This window comes from Equus asinus, chromosome 5 (assembly GCF_041296235.1).
Source record: "Equus asinus isolate D_3611 breed Donkey chromosome 5, EquAss-T2T_v2, whole genome shotgun sequence".
NCBI lineage: Eukaryota > Metazoa > Chordata > Mammalia > Perissodactyla > Equidae > Equus > Equus asinus.
This window is the reverse complement of record NC_091794.1, coordinates 24,268,869-24,294,922: the sequence shown is the minus strand read 5'-3', so window position 1 is coordinate 24,294,922 and position 26,054 is coordinate 24,268,869. Positions and strand designations below refer to the sequence as shown.

At 47.8% G+C, this 26,054-nt stretch overlaps 1 protein-coding gene across 4 annotated transcripts in view; it reads left to right on the top strand.

Annotated features, from left to right (window-relative positions):
• MYLK (myosin light chain kinase) overlaps positions 1–26,054 on the top strand; it is a 260,059-nt gene that overhangs the window by 68,713 nt on the left and 165,292 nt on the right. Inside the window, exons 1-2 of one of the 4 annotated variants that reach the window (XM_070508988.1) lie at positions 10,826–11,003; positions 16,199–16,366. In XM_070508988.1, coding sequence (XP_070365089.1) covers positions 10,974–11,003; positions 16,199–16,366 — 198 coding nt within the window. In that variant the 5' untranslated portion in view covers positions 10,826–10,973. Of the gene's footprint in view, positions 1–10,825; positions 11,004–11,227; positions 11,368–16,198; positions 16,367–26,054 lie in introns of those variants that run through there. The other 3 variants (XM_014829544.3, XM_070508990.1, XM_070508989.1) reach the window with 3 other exon arrangements.

The window sequence follows — 26,054 nt, the reverse complement described above, 5'->3', positions numbered from 1 at the left end:
GTGATTCCTTCCTCCCAAGGCACAGATCCCCATGGGGTCCAGGATCGAGCCGGAATTGGTGCCCACTGAATCCCAGCATGTAGATTGACACACTAGGTGCTTGGGTCTTCAATGATTGCTTAAAGGCAACAATCATTTTCTCGTTTTGTATTTGACTTTAGCTCCGGGCTTCCTTTAATCTGTCCTCGCACAGCTCCACAGTTGCTCCACCTGAGTGGGAGAGATGGAGCTATTCCATTGAGCTGTCAGAAATGAAGGAGGGAGGACTGAGCGCCAAGGCACTGGGCCAACCCAAGCCTGAGGTTGGGGCCGAGAGACGCCCAGGCTCGAGGACGCCCCATCCACCTGTGGTACCAGGGGGCTGCAGATTGAGCTCTTCACCCAGCGAGTGACCACTTCAGTGGGGAAGAGAAAGCAAGGGAAGGGGCCAAGGTGGGGAGGGCAGTCGGGGTGCGAGGGAGGGAGATCATGGGAGCAAATGGAGACCATTGGCGGGGTGAGGTCCAGCGGTAAGGGTGTGTCTCGCTATTCCTGCAGTGCTTGTGGCATCATATTGGGAGGATGTAGTGTCCCCCACACTGTTTAACCTCTCACCTTATTTGTGCTTGTAGTAGGCATTGTAGGTGCTCAGTAAACACACAGTGATGGGTGTGTGGACAGACTATATATTTTGACCTTAGGCTCGAGTTCTTCCTGCTCTACTGGAAGCACAAACTTGATAAACCTGGCTTGAATGGCCCAGGTGATCAATATGGGTACCACCGATAATGTAAATGTTGCAAGTAGTCAAGAGTGAGTTGTGTCTTCCCAGCATGCTTGTCCAGCACGGAATAGGCTTTTTAGACAAACATCAGTAGCCTAAGAAGTTGGGATATGGAAGAAGATTCTTATAGATGTGAACCACAGGAATGAATGAACTTCTGGAATTTCCTTGCTGAGAAGGGTGTGCGTGCTTGTGGCTGTGGCTTTTGGCTACTGTGTACACATTCTGCTTCCTGGCATACAAGGCTGAGCTAATTACTAGCAGACTAGTTAATCACTCCAGAATCAGAAGTGAGGGGCCAATGTCAAATGAGTTTCCTTAGCAAGCCCTGTCTAGCTTCCTGGCAAGAGGTTAAGGGTAGCTTGTCTGAGCTGCTGTCTGCAGACCCAGGTGTCTGAGGGCTGCTACAGGTCCTCGGACTCACAGAAGCTGACAGGATGTGCACGTCAGATAATAATTGGTATAAACAGGGAGGACCCCAGGGAGGTTAGGACACTTCCCCAGGGCTCACAGTTAGCCAATCCTGTCCCTGAAATTTAGTGGCTCTGGCCTCAAGTTGGGCCCTTCTCTCTGGGCCTCCTTCTCTATAGAATGAGCATGAGCTTATGTCCCCTGAGCTCTGTGGCTGTGTGTAATCTAGAGGCAGAGCCGGGACAAGACACCAAGACCTTGCACCCTGACTCACTCCCAGCTCTTCCCGGGGGGCATCTCTAACAGTGTGACATTCTCACCAGGGGTCTGAATGTTGGATCAGAGACCTCAGTTCAAATCCAGCTGGTAAGAAGTCGGTGTTGGGGCTGACCCAGTGGCGTAGTAGTTAAGTTGGCACGTTCTCCTTCGGCGGCCCAGGGTTCACCAGTTCGGATCCCCGGCGTGGACCTAGCACCGCTTATCAAGCCATGCTGTGGCAGGCGTCCCACATATAAAGTAGAGGAAGATGATCATGGATGTTAGCTCAGGGCCAGTCATCCTCAGCAAAAAAGGGAAGATTGGCGGCAGATGTTAGCTCAGGGCTGATCTTCCTCAAAAAAAGAAAAAGAGAAGTAGGTGTTATTGTTAGCTCTGCAATCTTGGATGTATTGCTCAACTTCTGAGTCTTCTCTTCAAAATGAAAATAGTACCTACCTTATAGAGTTACTTTGAAAATGAAAGTTAACTTAGTACAGTACCTGGCCCCCAGTAAATATGCAATAAGTGGGTTCTTTTTTTTTTAGTAACAGTAGATATTGTGGTTCACAGTCACTTCATTTGTCTGGACTGAGGTTTCCTTTCTGTGAAACAGGAGGGTGGGTGGGACCAGTGTGTCTCTCGCTTTGCCATCCTCAGGAAAGTGGAGAAAGAACATGTATTCTAGGGGTGGGGACTTGGGACATGGCCCGAAGCAGCTGCAGAAAGCATCACGTTTCTTTGAAGTCCTATGTTTATTTGTAGAATCTACTTATATTTGTCATTCTGTACAACAATATGAATGCATTGGTTTTAATATAAAAATGCTTCTCCTAAATCTTTAAGTAGAGTTGATGTTCTAGGGTGAAGTGGCCTCCAGTATCCCTTAAGGCCACATAGCTGCACCCCATCTGGGGATGGAGGTGGGCTCACATAGTTGCTAAGCTCCCTCCCAGCCCTGACATTCCAGGTTCCTAGGGTAAGTGAGTCTCATCTGCAAAGGATCTAAGATTGGTACCAAGGAATCCCAAAGAAACCTCGGGGAGGCAGGCTCCCCTGTGGCCCTGCCCCTAGGGGGACTGGACAGTGCTAGGTGGGGGTGGAAGCAGCAGAAGGAAGGGAGAAGACGCAGCCCCTCGGAGTGAAGAATGAAGAAAGCTGGAGGAGGAGAAGGGCTGTGTTTGAGCCTGGCTTTTGGCCCCTGGGCTGATATACCTGGCTGGCTTGGGTTGGCAGCTCTCAACACCTCAGGAAGGTTCCAGGAAACACTAAGCCATTGTTTCTCCTCTACAGCTGGAGGCTGTCCTGGGGACGGACCCTCATATCGTGGGAGGGTGGGTGAGGGCAAGGGGTGAACTGCATGTGGAAGCATGAGGCTTGTCACACTGCCAAAGCATCCTCCTCGCAGTTCTGATGCAGTGCCCAAGGCCAAGGTCTGGGGTTGTGCCCAGCTGGTGGGAGGAGAGTCGAGCGGAACCTGGAGGAGAGCAGCAAGCTTTGGGGAGAACAGAAAGATTTCTGGCCTGTGAATGGGAAGAGAGAGCATCTCTGTGCATGGGGAGAGGCGTATCTACTTGTTACTGGAACATTGGGTTCTTATCGTCCCCCAGGTTAGAAATCAAGAGAGACAACAAACAAGAGTAGAAAAGTAAAAGTTTATTAGCTTATGCACAGGGGAGGCACAAGGGAGCCGGTGTGGAAAGGAGAGGGGCTGGTAACCTGCTCGTTAGGGAGCGGGATTGTGGGCTTAGGCGAAGGCTGGGGAGGAGGGCCTTGTCATGGTATGTCGAGGTGGGGTTGTGCTTGAACCTGCGCTGTCATGTTGCATGCTACTGCATGCGATGCATGTATCATTAGCGTGCTAGCTCTCCACCCCTGGGTGTGATTTTTACTCTGCTAATGGAGCTAGATCACCTTCAGTGGACTCCTGGGTGCTAAGGCGCATGCACAGGCCCAGGAAAGTCCAGAGGCTGCGGAATGTAGATCTTGGTGGCCTGTATCTGATACTCTTAGCTTGCCAGTTGGTTAGGGGCCTTGTCTTATTAGTCCAGGGGCCTTGCAGATGGCCCTGTCTCCTTAGGCTGGTTCCTGTCTCATACTGATGGTTGTGTCAGCCCTGCATAAATTTGCTAGAGATTAACCAGTAGGCATGGTTTCTCCCTCAGGCGTGAGGGATTAAAATGAAGTCATCCGCTTGGTTAGGACTCCAAATAAGGGGCTTTCCCTGGGCAAGGGATTGACTACACTAATCAAATTTCTACCCATCAGATAGCATTTCAATAAAATCAAAGGGAATATCAAGAAAGTTGTTATACTGGAAATTTCCTGTTGGGCATGGTATTTATTGTAATAAGATTTACCATATCTTGCTAAATCCTTCCTGAGCATGTTACCAAATTGAGCCAGGATTTGGAGTTAAGAAGGACTGGATTCCAGTTCTACTTTATTAGCTCTGTAACCTTAGGCTAGTCACTTGGTCTTTGAGCCCCAGATTTCCCATCAATAAAATGGGGTTATAATATATCTCCATATATTGGGAAGTTGAAGTGAGATGTTGATGGGGAAAGCATTTCGTAAGTTAAGTCAGTAGCTTGATGTTAATTTTAAATAAAAGCCCTTTTGGTAGCATTAGCTGAGAGCATTGCCATCCTCCAGGTCCTCCATAACCTAGTCTCAATCAATTTAGTGACTGCATCTCTCACAACTCCTCTTGACCCACCCTGTTCCCAGATGAGTTTCCTTGCTCTTAGACATGCACCACCATTGCCCCACCCACAGCTCAGCTCTCTACTGCAGGACTTACCGGCTTAGACGGTCATGGCCTGTTCTCTGTGCTTTGACAAACTTCAGAGATCCAGAGATCCCTGCCCCTGTCTTTGAGGTTACATTGGTCCCCTCTGGGCCCAGTTTCCTCATCTGTAAAATAAGGGGGTTGCATTAAATGATTTAGGTCCCCTTCCAACCCTCACATTCTGCCATCCAGCCATATTCCAGTGTGCTAACAGTAAGCCAGAATGTGGGAGGGTGAGAGTAATGTGTATTATCTAGCCAATGACAAGCAATAGATAAAAAGAAGTCAACATAAGAGCGTGAATTAGTAATCTACTCTTTGTGATAGAGAGGGTGGTATTTGCAGCAATGTTTAAATGAACTGGGACATCTAAGTGAAATGTGATACCTCTGATCCTTCATCATAATTGGCTGTTATCAGAGTTACAGTTGAAATCGCTTGCTATGTGCCAGGCACTGTTAGAAACTGCACATTGCAGTTACAATGTATTGGGTATTCTGAGTATCTGCTTTGTGTTAGATCCTTGAAATTGCCTCTAATCTCCACCAAGCCCTACAAAACAGATATACAGATGGGGAAGTTGAGGTTTACAGAGATTAAGTAAATCACCCAAGGTCATCTAGCAACTAAGTGACAGAGGCAAATTCAAGTCCAGGCATGTCTGACTACAAAGCCTGTGATGGGATGGCTCACAGAAGTGCACTGCTGGCTCACCACCTAGCTTACTCTTAGATTGTCAGTTTATTGTTGCTAGTGTCCTAGGACTGGTGCTTATCCCAGCTGTTTTCTTGAGACAGTTCTGGGCTTGACCCTAGAGTTGGAATTGGTCCTCTCTCTCTCTGCAGCTGAGGCAGCCAACCTGAAAAGTGCATGGGAAAATCCCCCCTGGATTTAGTACCCTACCTCTGGCATGTCGGAGACCCCCAGTCTCAGCTCCCTCCTCATTCCCCTTCCCTGTGCACCTGCCCTCTTGTCTCAGTGCTGACCAAGATTGGAAGGAAGACTAGAAATCCATAAAACTATTTGCCAGGCCTTTGGCTTCATCTAGAGGAGGCAGATTGTGTTGGTCGGAGTAACTAGAAAACCACGGCAGACTCAAATTTCCAACCCAGGAGCCCATAGGAGTGGATAAATCAGGTTGGCTCTTGCCTCATTTTCCTGTGCTGTGTCACAGAGGGGAGGATTTGCAAAAGAAGGGCGCCCAGGCCTCTCAGTAAGGGAAGCGTGAGTGAACCATGGACATGCTAGAGTCAGATGGGCGCTGGTAACTGCCTCGGGCCGGGGAGGTCCAGCAGGAGCTGTGGACGCTTGTGGCTGGAGACAGTCTTCAAATGCAGCCTTGGTTCTTGTCAGCGTTCCACATCCCTGCAGCCCTTCCCATCAGCAGTGCTTCCTGCCTCATGTTTCCCTGGGAGACACTGTTCCAGCCCAGTGCCTGAGGCTCTCAGGAGGAGAGGCAGGACTCCCACAGGAGGGTCCTCCTCAAATCAGCCAGGCGTTGTTCTAGCCACAGAGCTAATGTTTTCCCAGGAGAAACAGGCCATGGGCTGCTGGCATCTTCCCTAAACCGTGTGGAGAGGAGCAGGGACCACATTCAGCAGCCAGGCCTGGGGGAGCTGTGCTGACAGTTCACCTGCATCTGAGTTCTTAGGATCTAAGGGCCCTCCCAGCACAGGATCCCCTGGGCCTGGGCCCGTCCCTTCAGATCTTCACCAGGAGGCCAGCTCCCTGCAGAAGGCTCAGGGGCAGCGTGTGCTTCAGGCGACTCAGAAAGAAGGGATGGAACATGCCAATCTGGAGCTAGAGAAGCTGCTCAGAGCCCGCTCTGGGAGGGGTGTGATCAGCAGAATCATGAGCCTCCCTTCATTCCTGAGCCTTCTTTCCCAAAGCTTCCCTAGGCCTCTCTGAAGACCTGGAGAGGAGGGCAGGGCAGACTCCTGGCTCGCAGTGGTGGCCCTTCTCTTCACTCCCTCTCCCTGCGCTTCTCACCTCCCCTTGCCCTCTGACACTACAACACCAACAGCCCGTACTGCTATGGGCTGCCCAGACCCACTCACAGCCTCCCACCTGCCCCCTGCCCAAGACTCCTGTTTCAGAATAACTCAAATTACTAAATGTTGGTTCAATTGGAGGAGGAAGAGGAAGAATGAAGTAGTAGAAAAAAGGGAATATATCCCATTTACTTTATGAGTGAATGATACTCCCCAATGCCCTGCTTTATTAATTTTGCTATTAACATTTGCCACTCTGCTAAGGGATTAAATGACGCAAGTCACCTTAAGTACTTACTTTGATGGCTGACACATAGTTAGTGCTCTCTAAATAGTACCTACTATTGGTTCTCTCTGTTCCTCCTCTTTTTCCTGGGGTTTCCCGTCAGCTCTTTCAGCCCCAGCCTCTCTCTGGACAGACCCCATTGAATCAGAGGCTTGACCTGGGAGCTGGCCAGGGGCTGAGCAGCCGGGATAACTGCATAGGTGCCCATTCCTAGCCCAGTCCTCAGTCTTCACGGCCTGTGCTGGTGTCTCGCAGGTGTGCCTCAAGGACCAGCTGTGCCTGCCTGATTCCGCTGCCCGGCCTATGAAACCCTGCATGCTGGGCGCACAACAGAAGTCTCTTCTTTCCTCCTCTCCTGGTGTCCTGCAGCATCTTGTCCCTGCTCTGGGCTTGGCTCCCCCTGCTGGAACCTTTCCTACCTGGCCGCGTGTCTTGTGGAGAGCTGGCAGCAGTCCTAGAGACACAGGCGTACTAGGGCAGGAAGGGTCCAGAGAGGCCCTTCAGGACACATAGCGAGGACCAGAGAAGGGAAGTGACTTTCTTAAGGACACACAGCTGGCTAGGGTGCAGCCACAGGGAGCACCAGAGTTGCTGACTCTCACTGTGGTGCTATTTTATCCTCTGGTGCTGTCTCCCAATTTCTCCTGGTGGCCCCTACTTGGCCAAGGCTGCTTCTGTCCTCTGAGCTTCTGACAAATCTTAACACATCCACCACCACCATGTTAACAACAGCAGCCACCATGAATTGAGCACTTATTCTCTGCCAGAGACTGGGTTGGGGCTGCTTTTCATATATGTCACTGACCCTCCCAGCAACCCTGCAGGTCGGGGGTGTTAGTGGTAGCCCCATTTTACAGATGAGTATACTGAGACTTTCAGAGAGTCACATGCCTCAGGCCACACAGTTTAGCTGTGGAGAACACAACATCTAACTGCAAAGCCATGAGCTCTGTTCCCCGTCCTTGACTTGATTTCCTGGACTCCCGTGGACTGAGGGGGCAGGGCAGCGCCTCCCTGAGGACTCACAGTGCTCATCTCATGGACTGTGAAAAACTGGGCACAACGGATAGGGCTTAGCAGAATGGAGGGAGAAGGCATGGTGTTTGAGAGGGGGAAGGTTGTGTAAACACGCTTGTGACCCCAAACTTACTTCTGTAGGGATGAGACCTGATAATAGAATGAGTGAACTTCAGGATTCTTGCTAGACTGGGATAGGAATGTGTGTTTTGCTGATTTGGTTATAACCAGAGTTTCTGGTTCTGGCTCTGATTTCTTTTTGCACGTGACTTTTATTGCAGAAAGCTTCTCTCAGCCTGTTCTCATTAAATCCCAAATTAAGCAAGAATCCCAACAGGAAGAGAGCAGCTGCGGGAGACCAGGTCTCACTCCTTTGTGCTGTGTGTGCGGTCGGGTGTGTTTATTTGATTTGATCTGTGTGTGTATGTCCCCTTTTAAGAAAATTTAAAAATAACTTTCTGCCAAAGCTGTGGGCACACAGGGCAGTGTTGCTGAGCGGGTGTCCTCGTCCCGCCCGTGGTCTGCTGCTCTGCTGATGTGGCCTGGCTGACGTGGGCAGCTCCTCTGCCTGCAGAAGCCCAGCCTCTCCTTTACTGTGTTTCCCAAGAGGAAAGGCCCGGGAAGCTATGGGGAGGGAGAGGCTGTCTGGTAGAGGAACTCAGCTGTGGGGGACAGAGCGAGGGGACTGGCTTTATCTGATTTCACTTGGGAACCCAGGGACCTGGGTCCAAGTCGCTCAGGGATACCAGCATGAACCCCAGAGAGTGTACCCAGGGCAGAGTGTGATTGTGCCCATTTCACACACAGGAAGACTGAGAAGCTAAGAGTGGAAAGGATGCATGAGTTACATGCCAGGTCTAGAGCTAGCCTGGCACCATGTGTCTCGAACCAAATATTTATAGGCCCTAGAGGGGTTCACCTACTCCTTTCCCTATGTCCTCTTTCTAACATTCACGAGATTCCCTATACAACAAAACTAAGTGGTGTCATGGTTTGGCAGTGATTTTTTTATGGGTTTTTTTAGCCTAAATTTCTGTCCATTCATGTATTGCACAGGTATTTATTGAGAACTTATTTTGTGCTCACCAGTATGCTAGGGATTGGGGATACAGTAGTGAGCAAAGCACTCAGGCCCTGTGACCTGGTGGAGCTTGGGTTCCAGTGGGGGAGACAGATGGGAACCGGATAACCATACAGCCACACAGCTGCCAATTCTGATGCATGGGACGAAGACAACATAAAGGGTTTGATGTGTGCTCCTAACATGGGACCTGGCCTAACCTCGGGGCCAGAAGTCTGTGTTGAGTGTTTTCAATCAGCCATTTGTTCTTGGCACTTGTTTTGTTTTTGTTTTTGAGCTTAAGTATAGGAATTTTAAAATTGTTCTTTTAAACATCCTGTCAAGCTCTGGTTCACTGTGCTGATCTTTCAGTGTTGTGTTTAATATCCAACTTCTTAGCTGTTCTCACTTGCTCTGTGTAACCCACAGGTTTGATAGACAGGCCTTACATGTTTTTGTCTAAACCATTGTCCTTGGTTCTGTTCAATTCAAAATGACTTTCCAGTCTTGTTGCCCACCACCAGAGACCTCCGTCTAGGAAGACTCAGATCCAGATTCATCTCCACTCCTCAGTGGTGGACAGCATTGTTTTTTGGGTTCATTTCTTCCTTTATTAGACATAAAGTATTCAAATATCTACATGCAAGGTCTTCCAGAATCTGGGGTGTATATTGAGTCTTGTCCAAGGACTTAATTGATTTAAAGGTGTTCTCTGCAACAGTGTCTGCCTCAGGCTTCAGATCTCTCTGGTCCAATTTGTTCAATCATTCTCTTTGGAAGAAAAGATGGAATCAAATTAGGTATCGATTCACCCTTTTCCCCATGAGTCCCTCAAAGCTGCACACCACGACTCCTGTAAAACCTCTTTTCCCTTCCACATGTGTTTTTTTAGGGAGGGGCAAAAGTGGAGAGCAGATAGTGACAGGGAGAGTTGGGGCACAGGGTAACGCAGTGGTTCTCAAAGTGTGCCCTGGGGACCCTTGGCATCCCTGAGACTCATTCAGAGGCCATGAGGTCCAAATTATTTTTGTAATAAAATGTCGTTTGCCTTTTTCACTTCTATCTCCAGTGTACAGTGGAGTTTTCCAGCGGCTAAAAATACTGTGATGTCACAACAGACTGGATGCAGAAGCCAGTATGAAAATCAAGCGGTCTTCTTATAATCCAGACATTAAAGAAATTTGCAAAAATGAATGACTCTTGTTACTAGGCTTTTTTTTGTTTTGGAAAATATATTTTTCTTTTAAAAGTGTTATTTATGTTAACACATAATGGGCTTATTATTGATGCTTTAAAATGGATTAATATTTCTTAATTTTAACTTCTAATACAGTAAATATTGACAGCAATAATTCACACGCAAAAGCTCTTTGGGATCCTCAATAATTTTTAGGAGTATAAATGGTCCCTGAGACCAAAAATTTGGCAGCTGCTGAGCTAGAGGGTAGGGGGCAAATAGGTGTCACGAAAATACCGGTTACTCAGGAATCAGACATGAGCCAATGGAAAGGCTTAAATTCATGTCATTCCTGATTCGGACATCAGTAGTCTGTCCCAACGTGTGAGTTGCGTAGGAGGAGCAATTCCTTTGGAATGGTGGAAATGCCTTCTCTCCCCTGGAGGAGAGGGATGCGGCTGGCCATCACCTTGCTACCATGTTTTAGAGGTATGCATCAAGGACCAGTCTTGAAGCTCCCCAGGGTCAGGATCAGTGCTGCTAAGTCCTGTTGGCAACGTGAACACAGTCTGTGGAGCCTGATTCAAATCTCAGTCCAGATTCCTTAAGACAAATTGCAGCCCGGGAGTTCCCCGTCCATCCGCTCTCTGGGCTTGTTCCCAATCCGGAGATCATAAACAGGCTTCTTCAGCTTGAGGAAGGAGCTGAGTCTCAGGAGGCAAGTGTCCCATGAGCCCTGGGTGGTAATCCCAGGCCAGAAGTGCCAAGGGATGAGTGGCGCTCCAGGCCAGATGTGGAGTTGGGGGTGTGCCCAGCACTTCCAAGGGCTCAGCTCTCTGCTCGACAGTGTCCTCCCTTTGTTCCCCACTCAGATTGAAATCTGCAGCTCAGAGCAAGTAAAAACCTGTGAGCTTCCACCCCTGGTTTCCCCGGACTCCATTGAGAGCCTCTGCAGCTGGCAGCCAGAGGTTGCAAAGGTCACCCCAGCTGGGCGGATTAAAACAACAGATCTCCCTGACCGGGTGAAGTTGGCTGCCCAGCGAAGGCAAGTTGCAACATCTGTGAGCAGAGTCAGACAAACGGCCCCGTAACTTTCTCAGTCTGGCTCTGGGCTCTGCAGCCCGTCCCTGGCTCTCCTTTACAATCGTCCTTCTCTGACGGACCTTGGACAGGAATCTCTGCAGCACAGCGGCAAAGCGTGGCTGCCCATGCGTCCCACCTCATGGGAGAGCTGCCCGGGGAAGAGGCCACGGTAAGGCGTGTCCGTTCTCTGGTGTGTGGCCCTGCCCCACTGTTCGCTCCCGTGGGTCACAGCAAGTCAGCCTGGCACGGCCACAGCCAAGGAGCAGTCCCCTCTCCGGGATTAGGGGTGATTAGGGAATCTGTCGGGATTTGAGTGCACTGCGGAGAGAGGATTAAGGTGGGGAGAGTGGTTCTGTCGCTGCCTGGGGTGTTTGCACCTGGGTGGTTTTGCTGCTGGATGTGTGAGTTTGCTGTCGCCTGCCAGCCTGCGAGTTCAGAGCCTGTTGGGGAGCCCTTCCCTGTGGGGAAGGTTTGATATTTCCAGGATGCTCCACTGCCTGACCAGGTGCTCGAAGACGACGGTCATTTAAAATGTATGCACCTTGGGTAGGGAGGGTGCGACTGGTTTCTCTAAACTTCTTCTGCCATATAACTTGATTCTTCATTTTTAACTTTTATCTCAGTCTCTTTGCCTCAGAGTTGCACTCTTTTGGCTGTAGTTGAAAGTGCTCCTTTCTGGGTTCAAAAGACAATTTAAAGTGCTTTTGATCAAATTAAGTCAAATTAACTCAGTGCTGTTTTGAGATTAAAAAAATCTGTGACTTGTGAAAACCCAATTTGGAGCTGAGCTTGGCCCAAGCATCGTGGGGGCAGCTACTTCCAGCTCTCAGACGGCTGATTTTGGACCCCTCTCCTCCATTTCTTCTCTTCTTCCTTCTCTGTCCTTTGATCTTGGGATCACTGGTATTGAATGAAACCCCCTAGAGGGGTGTGTGTTTTATTCTAGCCGCTGAGCACTGCTCCGCGGATAGAGAATTTGTTGCAGAATTTACCCAGGCTCTCTGGTGTTCCTGATTGGAATGTGGTCACCGGCTGGACAAGGGATTAGAAGGGAACAAAGATGGTTTGGTTTGATTTATTATTATTTTTTTTTGACAGAGCATTCCAAATATGTTGGTAACCATTAATTGGCAGTGCAGATGGAATCTGTTTATACTGCTCATGGCAGTGGGCGGGGCGATGGGCTGAGTGGAGTTGTTTGGTGTGCTGGCCAGCCTGGGACTGGGCACTGGTCCTGCCCACGTGATAGTTAACTAACTGCCCCCTGCCCCCCACTGCCTCGCAGGGGACTGGATGTCTCCTGGCTATATGGACTTGCCTGTTCCTTTTCTAAGGTGAAGCCAGACCCCTCCTCTGAATGGATGACTTCTGTCTTGTGTGTTCTTGAGGCCAAACATGTTCTTTTGATGAGAGCATCCAGGGTCTTCAGATTTAGATGCACCTCAGGAGGTCTTGGATCAAGAGGATTTGTAGAGGGGGTCCTGAGCCTAATGTCACCACTCCTAGTTTCCAGCTCCCTCAAAAGCAGAGGTGGAAGAGTCTCGTGTCTCCCAAAGCCAGGCCTGAGAGCAGAGGGGAACCACATTCCCTGCCCCCTTCCTCTGTGCAACTCTCAAGCCTCTGCCTACTGCCTCTCCCTTTACTGGGATAGCAGGAGAACCTCATCTGGGTCCTGGGGCCTCCAGGATGCCCGCAGGGTATGACCACCATCAATCTTGGGTTTGGTTTCCACTTCTTAGCCGTGTGACCTTGGACAAGCGTAGCTGGCTTTCTGAACCTTGGTGTTCTCATTTGTGAAAGGAGCACAGTCAGAACTGCCTCGCGACACTGTGGGGACTGAGTGAGGTTAGTGCCCAGCGTGGTGTCAGGGGCATGCACCCTGCCCGTTAAATGGCACTGCTAGAACAGACACGACAGTGCTGCAGGAGCTGCCAGTGGGCCTCAGGCCCTCCTTCCCCACCTTTTCGCCGAGTTCTGCCCTCCGCCTCCTGCTGCTGTTACACAGTAATCCCACTCAGATGCCCTCGCCCTGAGGATCATCAGGCTGGCCTGGGCTTCTTGCTGGCCTTGGTGAGAAGGGTCTGTCCTGCAGGGTGGGGAAACCGATTTCCCTTTGGGACCTGGATGATGATGATGATGATGACGGCTCCCACATATGGGATGCCTTTTATGCTGCACTGTGTGTTTTATGTCCACTCTCATTCAAATCCTCCCTTCAGCCTTGTGAGGTTGATACTCTCATTCCCATTTTACAGAAAAGGAAACTGAGGCCAAGAGAGTTGAAGTACCTTGCCAGCCCACATCTGGAAAGTAGCAGTGCCCCTGGATTTGTGGCAGGGTCTGACCCTCATGACACCTGCTCCCACCTCCTCCCCACCCCTGGTGCTGGCTGCACATCACCTCGGTGGCAGTGGAGGAGGGCAGAGGGTGTGCTCCTAGATAGCTCTGCAGAATGTGAGAACCACATTCCTTTCCCACTCTCGTGTTACCACACTCGCCCCACACACATGCAGTTTTTCACCCTGGTCTCCCTTGCACCTAGCTTGGCACATGGTAGACGCTCAGTCAATATATTTTAATTGAGTGAACGAATATGTCTTGATTCTTGCATTTAAAATTGTATCACGATTACTTTGAAATGGTTCTGCAAACACATACACAAGCACAATGGTATAAATAATTGGCAAAATGTTAATTGTTGAATCTAGGTGATGGGTATTTGAAGTGCTTATTATTCTTTCTACTTTATGTTTGAAATTTCCCATGATAAGACTTATTTTTAGTTTTAAAATTTCTATATCATTAAATTCCTATCATTATTTTCTTTGTAAATATATGCTCATATAACTGCCTGATATTCCACTATATTTTACCAGTTCTCACTGTTAGGTATTTAATGGGATTTTTTTTTCCATTCCTATTTAACTGGATTATTTTTCTATTTGTTTTGCTATAAATAATTGATTAGCGTTCTTGTGTATAAATTTGGGGCTGCATCTCTAATTCTTTCCCAATAATACATTTCTAAATGTAGGATTACTGGGAAAAGAGATGGACATTTTATTCAGAATCTTTTTGCCAAATCGCTTTCTGGAAAAATTGTACCAATTTATATCCCCCTGGCAGGGTATGCGTTTGCCCAACTCACCATCATCTCACCAGCGTTCTATGTTATCTTTCTTTTTGCATGTTAATTTGGTTAGTTTTTTAAGGTAATAGCTTGTTTTTAATTTGCACTCTTGGATTCTCACTGAGGCCAGGCAGCGTCCATTTCTCTAGTGGTCATTTGTCTGTCTTCTGTGAACGGTCCGGGTCATAGCCTCTGCCCGTTGATCTGTCTGACTGTTTTCTTCTTATATGTAAAGTATCCTTGTCGTTTCTTTTTGTTGCAAATGTTTTATCACAGGTTATCATCCATCTTCTAATGTTGCCAGGGTATGTTTTGGCACAGAAAATCTTAATTTTATATGTATGTGGTAGCAGCTTTCAGCTTTCTCCTTGTTACCCCAACCTCAGACCTCCTGCCCACCAGCCAACTCTGACTGCTTACTGGAGGCAAGAGGGCCCAGTGGTTAAGAATAGGGGCCCTGGCACCAGACGCCTGGGTTCAAGTGCCAGTTCTGCCCCCTACTCCATGCTATGACCTTGGGCAAGTTTCTTAATCTTACTGCGCCTCGGTTTCTAATGCATAAAATGGGGATGATGAGATTATCTGTCACATGGTGGTGTTGTGAGGAGCAAATGAGCTATTATTTATAAAGTGCCTGGAACGTTCCTGGCATACAGTAAGTGCTACCTGAGTTTCGCTTTTATTCATTATCGATCGCAGGGAACCTGTGACGCTTATCTCTTGGAAAGGATAGTATTTGCAAAGCTAATACCTTCTCAATGAAAGAAAAACTGGATTTGTCAAGCAGGGGATGTGCTCTATTACAAACAAATCTAGGTCTTTGTTACTTTAACTTGAACTTCAAAATGTATCTCCCATTTATTTTTGTTAGACATTACTAAATTTGAAAAAAACTAATTACATGCCCCAGACACCACTGCTCATTTGTGTCAACTTGCCCAACTCACAGGATGAGATTTAAGTGTATGACTGAAGATCCCAAAAAAGTGAACAGAAAAATAAAAACTAGGAATGCTGTTCCTCTTTGGTTTAGCAGAGGTCTCTCGCACGCCTGCAATAGGCCAAGCGTCATGGATTCCATGGAGAGTTAGATGTGCTCCCCATCCCGGAGCCGTCCCAGCCTGGTGAGGCTTCCACCTGGAGCAGGGGTCCTTAGGATGTATTCCAGGCAGTGGCTGCGTGTGTCTGGTAACCTTGGCTGGGATCTGACCACCCAGCTTCTCTCGCCTGCTGCCTGTTTTCCCAGCCTGGTTCTCCAGCCCTTCCTGTGGATTTTGGGAGCTCCTCCCACCCCCATCTTTCTAACAGGACCCTTCTCCGTTTATGAAAGCCAGAGTCAGTTTCTGTAGTTTGCAACCAAGAACTCAGATTTGTCCTTGGTACTAACCCCACTTCTGGAGTCAATCCTAAGGAAGTCCCTTTGTTCCAGCTAACCCTGCCGGTCCCCATCTTGTCTAGTCCCAACTGGGCCCTGGACCAGGAGGCAGGAACCGGAGGGATTCTTGCCAGGGATGCCATCATTTGCTTTGTGTCTTTGGGTGAGTGCCTTACCTTCTCTGGGCCTCAGTTATAAACAGAGGAGTTAGCCTGGATAGTATTAAAACACACCTTTCTCTGACCTTCTCTGGCATTTGAGGCTTTTCACAGTCTCCTCCCCAGAAGTGGGATGTCCTCCCTGCCCTTGCTTCCTTCCCTTCACTCACCCACACACTCTCACCTCACCTCACCCAGGATCCTTGCCATACTAACCCCAAACTCCTCCCATTCTTGGAGTATAGATCCTGTTTTTCTTTAGCTCGTGAGTTCTCACTGTTCATGCAGAAGCGGCTTTTACTTTCTACCACCAGGGCCTAAGGAGGATGTTAATTCTGAAGGGTCCGTGACTATTAGGTCCTGATGCCAGACACCCGTTCTAAAATCTCTGAGAACCATTTGGTTTCTCTGTCCTAGCCCCAGCCGCCCCTTTCCTAGAAGTTCTCCATGGCGTTTTGGGGCGGCCAGGGAGTGGCCCTGGGGGCCGTCGTCTGGGGTGGGCTGGGCCTCACCCTGGCAGTCTTGTGTGCGGGAGACACAGAGCCTCTTGTTCCCAGAGAGGAGCTTCAGGTGGATCCTGACCTCACGGGGCTCCCCGTAAAACTCACGGCCCTGGGCCCACCAGCACACGGGCGCGCTGCCTGCAGGGAGGCAGGGCTGTACTTTGTCTCCTCTGACCTGGCCTCCCTTCCTGTTTGCAGACCATGGGGGACGTGAAGCTGGCTGCCTCGGCACACGGTTCCAAAACCTCCCACAGTGCGGATCACTCGAGAGTCGGCTCCATGCCCCTGAAGGAGGCCCCTGCTTTCATTTTGCCCCCTCGGAACCTCTGCATCAAAGAAGGAGACACCGCCAAGTTTGAAGGGAGGGTAAGGAGCTTGGCTGGATGGAAGGCTTGGGGGGAGATGGGGTAGGGGCTGTCGCTCCTTCTCGAGCCTTCTCCTCAGCAGGCTGGATCTGGGAGAAGGCCTGGTTTTCTTTTGGACCCACATATAAAGGGAGTATGTACCAATGTGCCCTATTCTTTTTGTTTATGATTGACTTTGGTCTGTATTGGAGAACTCAGGGTGGCAGTGGGGAGGGACACAGATGTTTTGCTGGTGATGTAAGTCATGTTCTGGGTATGTGCTGCCTGACTATAGGAGAAGACATGGGCTGGTGGCAGGAAGGGTACGTCTTGGGTTTCAGTATGTGCCCTCAAATCTGGACAGTTGACAACTGGCTGTAATTTTTTCTCTCACTCCCTCCCTGGAAGGAATGTTTAGTTAACTGACCCTCTTGTGTATCCACCTGCTACATCCAGAGCAGTGGGATGGGAGATAGGACCCCTTATTTCAGTTCTGTCACCTTTTGCTAATGAATACTGGTCTCTTGCCCTTCCTGGGCCTCCATTCCTTTTTCTGCAAATGGGCAGGATAATTCCTTGTCCACGTTATATTAGAAAGGAGAGGAAGAGGGAACATGGAAGAAGATCTGTAAGACTCTCTAAGGTTATGCCCAGTTGGAGAGACTTTGTAACCTGCTGGCTCAGGCCACCAGGAAGTCACTTCATCAACTTGACTCGGAGATGCATGTGGAAGTCAGGGGGTTTGCAAATAATATTTGCGCTGGGATTAAATTCAGGGGATCTACCCCAGGAAAAGCTTTAGAAGCTAGAAGGCTTTGATCTGAGCAAAAGACACCTGAGGTGCTGAGTTGTTCGTAGGTTGTGAATGTACAGTTTAAGAGCTGGCCCCTGAAAGCTTGTGGAAGGGAAGGGTTGAGAGCATCACTCTTCTTGGGTTTGTTTAAGCGGCACGTTTGACTGTGTGGTCATCTGGAGAGCATACAGGGGCTGCACTGCAACGTGTGCTCTGCACACGCCTGTCTAGTTAAGACTGTTTGCTGGTAGATCTGACATAATAGTCCTTGTCATATCTTCTAACTGAAGAAGACTGTGGGAGAATGTTGGTGATGTTGCAAAGGGGTCTGCTTCTTCACTCTGGGAGCTACCAGGATGAGGGCTCTTTTCTCTTGCCCTGACTCTGGTCCCCCCATCCCCACATCCCCCCAGCTGGCAGGAAAGAAGCAACAGGAAGAATCCTTTGGGATTTAGAAATGGCTTACATAGCCATAAAAAGGAATGAAGTACTGATGCGCACACTACAACGGTGATGAACACTGCAAACATTACACTAAGTGAAAGAAGCCAGGCACAAAAGGCCACATATTGAATAATTCCATGTATAGGAAATGTCCAGAATAGGCAAACCTATAGAGACAGAGAGTAGATTAATAGTTGCAAGGAGCTGGAGAGGAGGAGTAGAGAGTGATTGCTAATGGATACAGGGTTTCTTTTTGGGATGATGAAAATGTTCTGAAATTAGATAGTGATGATGGTCCAACAGCTTTGTGAATACTTTACAAAACACTGAATTTATACTTAAAAAATTAAAAATCAACTTTAAAAAAATGACTTAGAGGGGCTGGCCTGGAGGGGTAGTGGTTAAGTTTGCGTGCTCTGCTTCGGTGGCCCAGGATTCATGGGTGTGGACCTACACACTGCTGCCATGCTGTGGTGGTGTCCCACATACGAAATAGAGGAAGATTGGCACAGATGTTAGCTCAGTGACAATCTTCCTCACCACAAAAAAGGCTTAGCAAAACTGATCTCATTTTCATACCCACTCTCCTGCCCTATTGCCTCTGAGAGATGAACTCCTGCCTCAAATTGAGACAAACATGGAGAGGAAATGATGACTTTGCTTCCTTATGTTAGCAGAGTGTCTGGCTCATGAGAGAACTTGCGTGATGACGCATTGCTTCCTTTGTTGACTTTGAAGGTCATGGGGGAGGCATGTCTTTGAGTTATATGATTTGGAACCTCCATAGAAGGAGTACTGGGCCAGGAGTCAGCACACTGGAATTCTTTGTTGCACCATCATCCTTTGGTTGGCAGGTCAGACCTGCTATGGACTGAGAGTTCCTTATCTTAGAAGAAACAACTAGTTGTTTCTGTATTTCTGGTTTACAGGCCTGTGTAAAGAAAATGAGTTGAAGAAGAAAATGGTAAAGTTAAAATGTGTAGTAAGGGGCTGGCCTGGTGGCTTAGTGGTGAAGTTCGCGTGCTCTGCTTTGGTGGTCTGGGGTTTGCTGGGTTGGATCCGAGGTGTGGACCTGTAAACTCCTTGTCAAGCCATGCTGTGGCAGGAGTTCCACATACAAAACAGAGGAAGGTGGGCATGGATGTTAGCTCACAGCCAATCTTCCTCAGCAAAAATAGGAGGATTGGCAGTGGATGTTAGCTCAGGGGTAATCTTCCTCAAAAAAAAAAAGTGTAGTAATACAGTGTTGTTTTTCATGAGGTGAAATTCACATAATATAAATTTAACCATCTTCAAGTAAATGCCATTCAGTGACATTTAATGCATTCACAATGTTGACTGCAGTATTCTTAAAGTATAGCATTCTCTGAGTGAAAATTTTATTTTGCTTATATTGACGAAATAGTTGACTTTGTATATTGCATGTGGACTATATCTCAAAATGAATGTATTCCTTAAAAGTCAGTCTGCAGAGCTGTGCTCCCACTTACCACCTGCCTGGAATTAACCCAGAACAACACCTTGACAGCCTATGGGTGTGTAGAGGACACAGAAGGAAGACAGTTCCAGAAAGATGTTAGTGGAGTGTCTGGCTCCATCTGAGAACTTGCAGAAAGAAATGCAGAGGGAAAGGCTGTCACAGAAAGTGTTCTGTGGGGCCGGCCCGGTGGTGCAGCGGTTAGGTTCGCTTCTCGGTGGCCCGGGGTTTGCCGGTTCGAATCCCGGGTGCGGACATGGCACTGCATGGCACGCCATGCTGTGGTAGGCATCCCACGTATAAAGTGGAGGAAGATGGGCATGGATGTGAGCTCAGGGCCAGGCTTCCTCAGCAAAAAGAGGAGAACTGGCAGTAGTTAGCTCAGGGCTAATCTTCCTCAAAAAAAAAAAAGTGCTCTGTAACTAGCATGCTACACATGCGTGTTATCACTATGGCAAAGGACACAAAGGGACTGTTTGCTTCAGGGAAGGGCCACCTCAAATGATTCCAGAATGAGGAAGCTGGTTGCTTTGATACCAGAGATGAAGTTGGGTAGGGGGTGTTCCTGACCTGGTGCCCTCAGAGAAGGGAAGAGTAAGGTGGTGTTAACCTGGAGTGACATGGGCTTTGAGCAGGAGTTGCTAGTTATAAAGGACTGAGCTCCAAACAAGGTCACCCCCTGTTCGTCGTTGGTGGTTCTCTCCCTCTAGGGCATGTTAGCTTTCTCTGCTGTGGCTACGTGACCTTGCTTGCAGCTGACCCTTCCCTCTAGGTCGTGGGACACATCCTGTTTTGGATGCTCATTCTGCACTAAACCAGCCGTGGCATCAGTTTCATGGTGACCTTTGCACCTTGGCTCTCCAGTAATTGGGCTCTTGCAGAATCTCTTTCGAGTGATAGACTTTTAAAAGTTAAGCCTTCAAGTTCCTTCTTCGGCCCAGGCTGGTGCCCCTCGCAGCCAGCAGGAATCCTTCTCTTCCTTGTGGCGGCCCTCAGGAGCTCTGCCTGCTTTCGTCCCCTCTTTACAGTTGCCACTACTAGCTTGAGCCCTAAAGCCTGGGTGTGGAGGGTACTAGGATGTCCTCGTTTTTCCGAAGGGGACGCAGGGACCCGCCCATCACTGTAGAAACACAGTGGACACCACAGATTGAGAAAGTTATAAAGGATTGCTTCTGATGACCTTCTGAAGCCGGTAATTAGAAGTTGGTTCAATCTTGTGCTTTCTGTGTTTACTCCTGAAAGAGGTCAAAACCGTTGCCTGCTCTGCCCCCATTTCCTTTTTAGGCCTTTTTTTAGGCCAAGGACTTAATGAACCCCTTCCTCCAATAAAGACCCCCTTTCTATCAAGAAGACTTGGGTGATGCTAAGGTGGGACTGCAGGTGCCCCTTGTGCACAGTTCATGTCTTTTTCTGAGAAGCTCCAGACTCTGAGATGTTGAGCAATGCAGGTCTCAGTCCCTAACGTCCGTTAGGACATTTCTGCTTGTGGCAGATACTTTGAACAGCGAACACGTGACCCATTACCAGTCCCCTTTGCCCTTGCCTTTTTCTCCTTTAGAAGCCGCTGTGGAGGCTTCCTTTGCGACTAAGAGTGGACACATTCTGGCTGAAGTCTGCTGTGGAGTTTCTGGAAAAGCTCGTGTTTTTCTGATTTAAACAAAACAAAAGACATCGCTGGTGCTCTCATATTCCACCCCTCCCCTGCTTCCTGCTTTGAATGCAGATGTGATGTCTGGTGGTCAGGCAGCCATATTAAAACAAAGAGGCAACAAGCCAGAACCCTAAGGATTGGTTGGAGTGGGCCTGGATGGGGGTACAGCAGTAGAGGAAGCATAAAGATCAGCTAAGAGACAAAAATCCTAAGGCTTAAAGCTTTCTCAGATAAGATCTTTGGCTTTGGTTATACACACAGGAAATTTTGCAAAAACTGTTCCTAACTGATAAACACCTAATGAAATGCATGTGGAGATAGTTTCTTTAAATGATGGGAATAAGTAGGGGAGAACACATAGCACAGAGAAGAAGTAAAAAAACTCTTCTAGACCCTTACCAAATTTACCAACAGTGAGGGAAATGCCTTACTTTGAGTTGAATGTGGCCCTGCAGTTAAAATATCCTAGAAGAATTCACTCCTCTTTGGCTGTGGCCATCTGGCTTGAACCCACATGGTCTAGGGTTTATGAGAGGAAGTCACCCATATGGGTTTAAGAGGTGAGTTAATGTCATTATTGAACAACTCCTATTTGATAAGGGTCTACTGATTAGGCCAAAGCTACCTCCCTTTTTTGGCTTTGCCAGCTGAAAGCTGGGGGAGATTATATTGTCTCATAAAATTTTGGGTCTGTTTCTCATCAGTACCACCTTTAGACCCAGGCAACCTGAGCCCACATTCTAGAAACCCCTGTTCCTTCATCTGGCTGTACCCTTGCCTCAGAGCAGGGGATCTGTCTGCCTAAGGGTTGTACTCACTAGAGCCACACCATTCTTTGCGTTCTGGGTACCCAGGACTCCAGAATTCTCTGCCCTCTGGCCCTTAGCCCACTTCTGAGGCCTGTATGGGCCTCTTCCCATGAGAAGACGTCGCTAGGCCTGAGCGGGGTGGTGAAGGGCAAGCTGTTTGCTTTCGGGGATGGGAAGGTACATGTAACTTGGATGAGGGTCTCTGTTGTCCACCGCATGTGTAGGAGGACCCGCACAGTGCAGGGTGTAGCTTGGGTGGGAAGAGTAGTACATCGGAGGTGCCACTGCTGGGCCCAGGCGCTGGGGGCCTCCATGTATAGCTAGCCAGGCCCACCATTGCTGAGGGCTGACTGGACCTCCTCCAGCTGCTCTCATGCCCCTGTGGGTGGCCAAAGTGCCAAGGAGTGCCTCCCCTATCACCATGTCAAGTATGAAGGGAGTGGGAAAATACTGAATGGTGGGAAAAATACTGAAATTACTGGAGATTTCTTCCCCTCTGCCCTGGAATTTGTTCTTATCAGAAAAAGCAAACATGATGAGAGGCCCCGGCTGTGCTGTGAATCAAATGAGCTAAGATTTTAGGGCCTTTTTCTGAGAAGCACAACCCAAATGAGGTTTCAGTCCAGACTGAGGGTCTCGTGTTTCCTGAAGAGGGCTTCACAATAAAGGGCTGGCCTGGCCTCATCGAGGCCTGTTTATGTTTAAGTCTTGGAGGGTGGAGGAAGGGAACACAAGAAGACTTGACCCATGACAGCATGAATAACTCCTCAATTTCCACTTTAACCAGTAGGAAACATCCTTCTCCCAGTACCTCTTTCCCAGTTCCCTTCTAACTCAGAAGCACGGGACCACTTTGAGAGATTTGAAGGAGGTATCTGGTCTGCCTTCTGTCCTTTGGAGCCCTCCTGGTGTGATTTCTGGAGAAAAGCATGTGCATGTCAAACAGTAGGAAATGACAGTATAATTAGGTGCTTGAAATAGTTCAGTAAATAATTTGCACTATTGGAATGTAGAGGAGATTATGACGAGGTTTCGAGTGCCTTGAAAACTGGTTTCCTGCTTCCTGACTTCTGTCTTTCCAGTTTGTTCTTCCTACTGCTACTTAAATGATCTTCCTAAAGTGCCCATCTGACTGTGCCACCCTCTGCTTACTGTCCTTGAACCTGGCACGAAGTTCTTCAGCACAGCCTGGAAGGGCTCTGTGATCGCTCCCAGCTCTGCTGCATGGTCTCCTCCTCCCTTCCTCCCTCCCACACAGCCGAGTCCTGGCCCTGCTCACCCAGCCCACACCCCCACAGTGCAGACACGTTGTTCTGGCATCACCTTTGTGGAGAAAGGGTAAACAAGAAAAATATTTTATCTTCCCTGTCAATTTGGGGTTAGGACTGGGGGCAGAGTGTGGCAGGACGGGAACTAGCATTTGTCGATGGCAGGCATGGGAAAGCTGAGTCGTTTAGCCTCATGGTAAGGCAACTTTATCCCCACTTTTTATAGAGGAAGAATCTAGGGGCTCAGATTGATTACAGAACTTGCCAAGGTTACGTCAGTTAGTGATGGAGGCAGTACTTTGGGGTCCAAATCGTGTATTCCTCTCACTATATGATGCCATCTCTTTCACATGTCTCATCTGGTTCCTTGAACTCGGGGACTATTTCTTATTCGTCTTTGTGCCCCAGGAATAGCACAATGTCTGCCACATGATGGGTGTTCAATAAATGTTTAGTTCCCCTGAGAACCAAGGTGGTAGGGTCTAAGACTATACCTCTTACCAGTCAGGTTCATAGGCATTCGGTCCATGCTTCTTGTAGGGTCCTATCTCCCTTGACCCCATCCCACTCCTGCCCTCCCTGCTCCCCATCCACACCCCTACATCGCTGCTCCTGCCTCTTCCTCAGGCTATGCCTTCATCAAGAATGCCCTTTCTTCTCCTCTCCATCTTATCCAGCCCCAAGGTCCAATTTAAATTCCTCCTCCTTCAGGCTGCTTTCCTTAAGTATGTTTCCTTTATAAACCACTGTATTAGCGTACAGAAGAGCCATGGTAATAGGATGTGGAACATTCTCGATAATCACATAAGATCATTCATGACTAATAACCGCAGGAAAGAGTTGACTGCTTTGGCCTTTTAAAAATGTATTATTCATTAATCATCTCTATGCCTATAACTTTGTTACAAAGAAAAAAATGGTTTAAATGTTAAACTAGTTTTAAAACAAAAATTCAAATCGTGTAAAAAAGTTCCTGTCTTGATCTTTACTTCCACTCTCCAGAGCTAGCCGCCATTATCAATTAAGATATCATTCCAGACATTTCTAGGCAAATATAAGTATCTATTGCAAATGCTTTTATATACACAAGTGGGCCCACATATAATACACTGATCTGCAACTTACACTTTTCACTTAACATCTTTTGTCATTTTTTTCTGCATTAGAACATAGAATACATCTAATCCTGAACTTTGTAACTCATAATTGCTCCCTCCTCTGAACTCCTATAATACTTACATGTATGACTCATTTTTACTTTTTGTCACTTTACAGTTTTATCAGTTATTGTTTATTGCCTTTTGCTTCCTTTATGAGGATGAGTTGTTCAAGGTCTAGAGCTGCATTGTCCAATAGGATAGCTACTGGCCACGTGTGGCTATTTAAAGTTAAGATTAATCAAAATTAAATAAAATTAAAAATTCAGGGCCGAGTGGCTGGGTTCGTGCTTTCTGCTTCAGTGGCCCAGGGTTTCGCCAGTTCGGATCCTGGGTGCAGACATGGCACCGCTCGTCAGGTCATGTTGAAGCGGCATCCCACACAGCACAAGCAGAGTCACTCACGACTAGAATATACAACTGTGTAGTGGGGGGCTTTGGGGAGAAGAAGAAGGAAAAAAAAATGATTGGCAACAGATGTTAGCTCAGGGCCAATTTTTTAAAAAAAAAAATTCAGTTCCTCAGCCACACTGGCCACATTTTAGGTGCTCCATAGCCACGTGCGGCTAACAGCTACTATGTTGGGCAGCACAGATTATTGAACATTTCTATAATCATAAAAATTGCTGTTGGACAAGGCTGGTCCAGAACACTCTTATGTTTGATTCCATCCCCATATACCAGTGACCCACAGCTCGAAGATATATGGAGAATAATTGTTCCATCCACAATAAGAATAAGACATTAAGTTCTTGAGAACTTACTTAGGGCATAAGATTCATTCAAAGAAAAATGGAATCTCTTGGTGAGAGAATCTTTCTTTGTCTTCCATTTTCATTGAAGATTGCTAATCTTGGTATCCCAGCAAGCTTGAATGTGCTCCCAAAATTTCCATAGCTGTCTATCCCAAGTGGCTCAGAAATTCTCATGGGAGGGAGGCTGGCGGTGGGCTGCCTGGGTGTATTCAGGCAGTGACTATCCTGAAGTATTCAAAGGAAGAGCAGCAGAATGGGAAATGACAGGACAAATATTGCCGAAATCTTACGATTGTCAGCCGCCGGTGGCCACTTCTGCTTCAAAAGGGCAGACTGAACAGACTTCACTTCTCCTCACTCCAAATATGCCATTGTGGTGAACATAAAGAGGTTCAAAAGAGAATAAATGCAGAGCTGCACTGAGAACAGGAGAGGAGACATTCGTGGATGAGAGGGTTTTCTTGCAATTGCATTGAAGAATTTGTCAGCGCTGCCTGCCAAAACAGGTAAGGGGTGAGGCTTCAGCAGAAGTGAGAGCCGTACAGTTGAGATTAAAGGATTTGGAAACGAGGGGTTGACAGTAGAGCAGAAATCCGGTGCTAAAGGAAGGACTGTTTACTAAGTATCTATAGGGAGAAAACGGAAGCTCCTGGCGTGGATATTAACCAGTGTCTCAGAAGAAAGACTTCTGACTTTGCCACAGGGTGGAAGTGTGTTGGATGTGCTGTCTGTCCAGTTGCTCCATACCCAAACCCTCTAAGTGAAGCCTGCCAGTAGACATGCCCCACTCAGGGTCCTGGAGCTTGCAGTGAGGCCCCTCATTCAGGGAGACAGGACTACAGCCAAGGGGTGGAAAACTCATACCAGCTACCTACATTTGGAAACTAGTTCTTCAATCATAGATCAGGAACAGTTAATTCATGGCTACCAGATGTTTGAAGAAAATATTTATACAATGTAATATTGCTATCGAGAAAATTGTTGTGCTATTTTTTCAATCAGCCCATAGACAAAGCTCAAGAGTGTTATAGTTACAGAACAGAAAGTAAACTCTGTAAGCCTTGGGAAGCCGAAAGTAAAGGAATGGTGAATGGTAAGGTAGAGGCAGGAAAAGAGAGGAAGAGAAAACTGTAGGGACACTAATGTCCTCATCTTATAAAATGGGAAGTGAGGAGATACCATCTAAAATAGATGGATCAAAAACAGAGGTTTGAGTATATAACTTAAAACCATAATGACAGAGGTCAAAAATGATCCTCTCTTTCGTGTGTGGCTAGCAGTGTTCTCAAAAAATTCAAGCTAAAATTTACAAATGGAAAGCTTACACATGCAATTCATTTCTGAATGGTGTTTCTC